A 6,974-nucleotide genomic window follows, 5' to 3' on the forward strand; every position below is an offset into this window, starting at 1 on the left:
TTCTGCTCCCGTAAAGATTAACAGCCTTGGAAACCCTGTGCAGGGTCGCTATGGGAACTGACTCCACGGCACATAACAACAACAACAACATTCATGGTCCAGTTTTCAAATGCATATGAGGCGATTGAAAGTACTAGGGTTCAGATCATGTGCAACTGTAAGTTTTTAACACCTTGAAGATATCTTTTGCAGTAGATTTTCCCAATGCAATACATCATTTGATTTCCTGACTGCTGCTTCCATGAGCGTTGATGGAATGATGAGTGATGATCCAAGTAAAATTAAATCCATACAACTTCAATCTTTTCTTTGTCTAGCATAATATTTATTGGTCCAGGTGTGAGACTTTTTGTTTTCTTTATCCATACTGAAAACTGTTAGTCTCTGGTTTTCATCAGTAAGTACTTCAAGTCCTCTTCTCTTTCAGCAAGCAAGGTTGTGTCATCTGCATATCGCAGGTTGTTAAAGAGTCTTCTTCCAATCCTGATGCCACATTTTTCTTCATATAAATGATAAATAATCAGAGTCCAGTTTTTCAGATTATTAACTCAGCATAGAAATTGAATAAGTATTGTGAAAGGTTGCAACCCTGGTGCACACCTTTCCTGACTTTAAACTACAGAGTATCCCCCTTATTTTGTTTGAATGCCTGCCTCTTAGATCTATGTACAGATACTACCTGAACACAGTTAAGTGTTCAGAAATTCCCATTCAAATTCCCATCCCATGCAATATTATACATAATTTGTTATGATCCACACAACCAAATGGCTTTGCATTTTCAAAGAGGCTCCTGGAGTCAAAAGTATTTACTTCTGGTTTTGCCTGGGCTCAAGACTGCCTAGAAAATCACTACCTTCGCCCTCAATTTGTCTTCCTCATAGCTCAGTACATGATGCAACATCATTCCCATTTTACAGATGAAGAAACATAACCAGAAGAGAGGAGGGCTCATCACTCAAAGCCATGCTCTGTCCACCTTGCTGGTATTCTCACCGAAAGGGGTGGGACAAGATGGGCCAAGTACGGGTGGAGGATGTCTGGGACTGAGGTGGGGGCATTATGTCTTGCAGGGCTTTGCTGCACATGACCCTCATGACCACAGGGTGAATGCAGAGACTCCTTGGGGAGATAGATGCAACACCCATCCAGTGAATTAGCTGTCATCCATCAACCTAAGGGACCTAACTAAACATTTGGAGACCTAGTGGGTTCTTCCCAGGGGGTAGGGATCCTTGGTGCCCTGGGACTTTGATGCAGTCGCTGGGGGAGATGGGCAGATGGATACCCAGGACACGGTCAAATGCCATCATCTGCTGAGGCTACCTGCACCCGAAACCCTCACCTAGGCAGCCAGGCGCTGGGGTCCCACAGAGGAGGAAGCCATGGGGTGCCAGTGGAAGCAAGGGGCTCTGGAGGTGGCAGGCTGTCCAGATGGCAAGGCTCAGTGAGGAGAAGGGGGTTCAAGAGGGTTGGGTTCAATGAGGGGTGGGGTTATAGGAGGGAGAGTAGCAGTTTCCAAGAATAAAACTTTGAAGGCTGGCCCGAGTCTGTCCCTGTCATCCTTCTTGTTCCCAACCACACCCACCTACCCACACTCCCTCACTCCTTGAGTCTCCTAGCTCAGCAGGTTTAATGAAGGTCCCAACCTCCCAGGTTTAATGAAGGTCCTGTGGTTCTTTCTGTGGGTGGACACGCCCTGCCCCATCCCTGCCCAGCCCCGCCCTTTGGGAATCTCATTTCCTTTTCCCACATCCACTGCTCATCAAACCTGATTTCATCAACAGCTGGAGGTCTCCTTGCTTTCTCTCTCCAACATCCTTCCATCCTTTTCTGAAGGGTCTTACCACCAACCACCGAGTCCCCAGATGGAGTGGAGCACCAAGTCCCTGTCCCCTCCTCTTTCTTCTCCCCTCAAATGATCCTGCTGGGCAGCATCCTGGTGCCTGGTCCCAGGCTTAGCTTTGCTCCTGCCTTAAGCAAGTGGTTGGCTCTGTTTGGTCCACAGGAGGATGGCCCAGGTCTTGGCTGCTTCTTGGGGACCAGCCTGGTCAGTGTCTGGCCCAGCCGTGGCTCTAGGAACAATCTCATGGAAAGGGACTATCTGGTTTCTTAGTTAGCTGACAGTGCAGGTTTGTGGGCAGGCCCGGGTCCTCACTTGTCCCTCAGTAGTTAGCCTACTTGTTTCAAAGTATTTGAGGCAGATGCAAAAGGGCTCTACTGAGACTACCAGCTCTCCTTAGAGCGGCACAGTGGGGCTGTAGTTCTCTGTTTCTCTGCCTTTTGCTCCATTTGAGTTGGATGAGAGGGCTCCCTAACTCTTACTGACTGAGGGTGGGATGAGAGATTGGGGATCTCCAACATGTCCTTCTTCTCATTCTGATAAACTCCTATTTATCCTTTAAGGCCCATTCAAATGTCTTCTCTTCTCAGCTATGGAAGCACTTGGCCCTGTGAGTTTTAGAACCCTGATTTCAATCTACAGGTAGTTAAAATTGGTCCTCACCATACTTACTTCTGTTCTTAGGTAGGTGTGGGTGTGGGAGGTGTCTGAGGACAGGAAGTGACTTTGGTCTGGCCCTATGTCCCAGCATTACTAGCACACTGTGTGCTCCTGAAACTGGTTAAGGACTTGTTGTTGTTTGTTGTCATTGCCATCAAGTTGATCCCAACTCATAGTGACCCTTGGGACACAGTAGAACTGCTCCATCGACTGCCACAGATTTCTCCTGAGGAGCAGTTGACAGCTTCCAACCACCAACCTTTCGATGAGCAGCTGAGCACTTAACCACTATATCACCAGGCCTCCTATAAGTTGCTGTTCAGTTTGTTTCAACTCATGGTGACCTTGAACTAGGTAAAGTGAACCCTGAGCTAGGTTCTGGGTACGATGTCCCAGAATCTTTGGCTGAGCAAGCAGAGGCTTCCATACTAGAGGCTCATTGCACTTGCCGGCACTGAGTCCTTCAGAATCTGGACAGCTCCATTCCCCCATTCTATAGCTGTCATTAGGTGCTGTGCAGTCAGTTCTGACTCCTAGCAACCTGATGCATAACAGAATGAAACACTGCTCAGTCCTGGGCCATCCTCACAATTGTTCCTATGCTTGAACCCATTTTTGCAGCCAGTCTATCTTATTGGGGTGTCTTCCCTTTTTTGATGACCCTCTTCTTTACCAAACATAATTTCCTTTTCCAGGGACTGGTCCTTCCTGATAATATGTCCAAAGTACATGAGATAAAGTCTTGCCAATCTCACTTCTAAGGAGCATTCTGGCTGCACTTCTTCCAAAACAGATGTGTTTGCTCTTTTGGCAGTCCATGGTAATTTCAATATTCTTTACCAAGTTCACAATTCAAAAATTGACATTTTTGTTCTTGAACACTTTAAAGGGGTCTTTTGCAGCAAATTTGCCCAATGCAATGCCTCATTTCATTTCTTGACTGCTGCTTCCATGAGCACTGATTGTGGATATAAATAAAATGAAATCCCTTTGCTTTATTGACTATGCAAAGGCTTTCGACTGAATTGATGCTGACAAGCTATGGACAACATTGCAGAGAATGGGTATTCCAGAACACTTAATTGTGCTCATGAGGAACCTGTATACAGACCAAGAGGTAGTTGTTTGCACAGAACAAGGCTTAAAATCAGGGAAGGTGTGTGCCACGGTTTTGTTATTTAGCACCTTACTTATTCAATCTGCCTGCTGAGCAAATAATCTGAGAAGCTGGATTATTGACGAAGAATGCGGCATCAGAATTGGAGGAAGACTCATTAACAACCTGTGATATGCAGATGATACAACCTTGCTTGCTGATGAAGATCAAAGACCACAGCCTTCAGTCTGGGTTACACCTCAATGTGAAGAAAACCAAAAATCTTACCACTGGGCCAATAAATAACATCATGATAAATGGAGAAAAGATTGAAGTTGTCAATGACTTCATTTTTCTTGGATCCACAATCAACACTCATGGAAGCAGCAGTCAAGAAGTGAAACACCATCTTGCATTAGGCAAATCTCCTGCACAGGACTTCTTTATAGTGTTCAAGAGCAAAGATGTCAGTTTGTGGACTAAGGTGCCCCTGACCCAAGCCATGGTATTTTCAATAACCTCATATGCATGTGAAAGCTGGACAATGAATAAGGAAAACCATAGAAGAATTGATGCATTTGAGTTATGGTGTTATATTAAAAGTACTATGGACTGCCAGAACAGCAAACAAATCTGTGTTGTAAGAATACAGCCAGAGTGCTCCTTAGAAGCCAGAGATGAGACTTTGTCTCTCATACTTTGGACATGTTATCAGGAGGGACCAGTCCCTGGAGGACATCATGTTTGGTAAAGTGGCAGCAGCAATGGGCTCAAGGGTGGCAACGATTGTGAGGATGGTGCAGAACTGGGCAGTGTTTCATTCTGTTGTGCACAAAGTTGCTATGAGTCAGAACCAACTCGATAACACCTAACAACAATGAACCGTAACCCAATCCTGATGTTTCTTTCTTCTTCATGTAGTCCAGCCTCTTGGATTATTTGCTCAGCATACAGATTGAACTATGGTGAAAGAATACAACTCTAGGGCACACTTTTCTTGATTTTAAACCAAGTAGTAAGTAAACTTGTTCTGCTAGAAGGACTATATGCTACAGGTTCTGCATGAGCACAATGCAATGATCTGGAACTCTTATCCTTGTCAATGTTATCCATAGTTTGTTATTATCCACACAGTCTAATGCCTTTGTGTAGACAATAAATAAACGTCTTTCTGGTATTCTCTGCTTTCAGCCATGATCCATTCGGCATCAGCAATGATGTATTTAGCTCCACATCTTCTTCTAAATCCAGATTGAATTTTTGGCCTCTCCCTATCAACATACTACCGCAACAATTTTGAATTATTTTCAGTAAAATTTTACTTGCTGCACAAGACCTCTTTAAAGTGTTGAAGAGCGAAGATGTCAGTTTGAGGACTAAGGTGCACCTGACCCAAGCCATGGTACTTTCAGCAACCTCATATGCATGTGAAAGTTGGACAGTGAATACGGACGACCATAGAAGAATTGATGCCTTTGAGTTATGGTGTTGGAGGAGAATATTGAAAGTACCATGAGCTGCCAAAAGAACCAACAGATCTGTGTTGGAAGAAGTACAGCCAGAGTGCTCCTTGGAAGCTAGGATGGCCAAACTTCATCTCTAAATCTTCGGACATACTGTCAGGAGGGACCAGTCACTGGAGAGGGATATCATGTTTGGTAAGGTGGAGGGTCAGAGAAAAAGAGGAAGACCCTCCAGTGAGGTGGATTGGCAAAGTGCTAGCATCAGTGGGCTCAAGCGTGGCAACAGTAGTGAGGTTGTCCCATGATCGGGCAGTGTTTCCTTCTGTTGTGCTGTGAGTCGGTACCGACTGGATGACCTAACAACGACAACATCATGATACTAATGACGTTGTTCTATAATTTTCGCATTCTGTGGGGTCCCTTTTTTTTTTTCAGGATGGACACAAATATTCCATAGAAGGGGAAATTAAGGCCTCTTTCCTCATCTAGACGGCATGATTCCAGTCCAGTTCCAAGCTTAACAAAGAACAGGCATTCAAAGACAGCTTATTGATTGAATGAACTAGTAAATGAATGAAAGGTGCACTTAGTTTGCACGGCTTTACCCCAACTGGTTATCCATGGTGGTGCCGTGGGTTAAGCATTGAATTGTCAAGCAAAAAGCGGGAGGTTTGAACTCACCAGCATTTCCTCGGGAGAAAGATGAGGCAGTATGTGATTTACAGCCTCGAAAACGCTATGGGGACAGTTCTACTCTGTGGAACACTGTAAGTCAGAACCGACTCAACAGAACCTAACAACATGAGTCAGAATCCACTCCTCATAAGAGGATGGGTTTAGACTTTGGTCCCTTGCCCAGACTCTGCAACTGAGCTCCAACCCGGGTCCCAGCCCCGCCCTCGGGCCCCGCCCCCGCCCTCGGGCTCCGCCCCCAGCCTTTGGCCTGGGTTCCGTGGTCGCGGTGCCTTGGGCTTTTCCGGCCGCGCTCACCCCTGCTCCTCCATCAGCTCCTGCAGCTCCATGCACTTGAGCTCCACGCGCCGCTTGCGCTCGTGGTCCAGGATCTCGCGGTGGGCGCGCTTCACCAGGCCCGGCTCGGCGGCGCGCAGCTCCTCCTCCGCCCGCGGCCAGGCCCCGGAGGAAGCGCCCGGCTGCGGGAAGCCATTCGAGGCGTCGGGCGCGGACGGCAGGCTGGCTGCCCCGTTATTCACAGCCGAAGACATGACGTTGGCCTCGGTCGCCGGCCCTGCGGGACAGACACAGACCCGGGGCGGGATGGTCACTTCTCCATCACCCACTGAACTCGCTGTTCGGGGTTAATCCTGGAGATTTAAGGGTCCACCCAAGGCGCTAATCCGCTTCCCCTCCGGCTGGAAAGGGGTGGGCTGACGACGGCTTTGCACCTTTGGGTCACACCTGAGGACACCAGGAGGGATGGGATACTGGGCTCTCCCATCTGTAAAATGGGTGGATGCAGCCTGGACTCCGGGATTCTAGGTCCCTTGTCTCCAGATCCTGGCATCTCAAGGGACTGTAGCAACCTAGGGCGGCTTTCGAACACTCCTCACTAACTCCTAGCCAATCGTGGTCTGAAGACCACTGAGTGCTAGTTATATTCTTGTTTTTCCTTCAATTTCAGCTTAATCTGTCTCCTCTCCAATTGCCCTAACTCTGGCCTGTGACTCACAGACCACGTGGATCAGCCCTCCTCACATCTCTTACTCCATTATCCTGGTTTTGGCTGTGGGGGTCACAGAGCAGTGTGCCCCACCTCCCAGCCTACTCCCAGGGCTGCCCTGCAGCAATAGGAAAACTGGGCAGTTCCATTTCCGCCCCAGGTACAGTTTCCAATTTGATCTGGTCAACATTCTAGTGGGGATCTAATCCAGACTGAAGCCCACAATCTGGAAAT

At 47.3% G+C, this 6,974-nt stretch overlaps 1 protein-coding gene across 1 annotated transcript in view; it reads right to left on the bottom strand.

Moving 5' to 3' along the window:
• Nucleotides 1-6,285, bottom strand: part of LOC102812374 (serine/arginine repetitive matrix protein 3-like) — a 41,879-nt gene extending 35,594 nt beyond the window's left edge. Inside the window, exon 1 of the mRNA XM_006859832.1 lies at nucleotides 6,053-6,285. Within this exon, the coding sequence (XP_006859894.1) occupies nucleotides 6,053-6,285 (233 nt within the window). The remainder of the gene's footprint in view (nucleotides 1-6,052) is intronic.
• Between the last annotated feature and the right edge of the window lie 689 nt (nucleotides 6,286-6,974).

Source organism: Chrysochloris asiatica, unplaced genomic scaffold, assembly GCF_000296735.1.
Source record: "Chrysochloris asiatica unplaced genomic scaffold, ChrAsi1.0 scaffold00034, whole genome shotgun sequence".
Taxonomy (NCBI): domain Eukaryota; kingdom Metazoa; phylum Chordata; class Mammalia; order Afrosoricida; family Chrysochloridae; genus Chrysochloris; species Chrysochloris asiatica.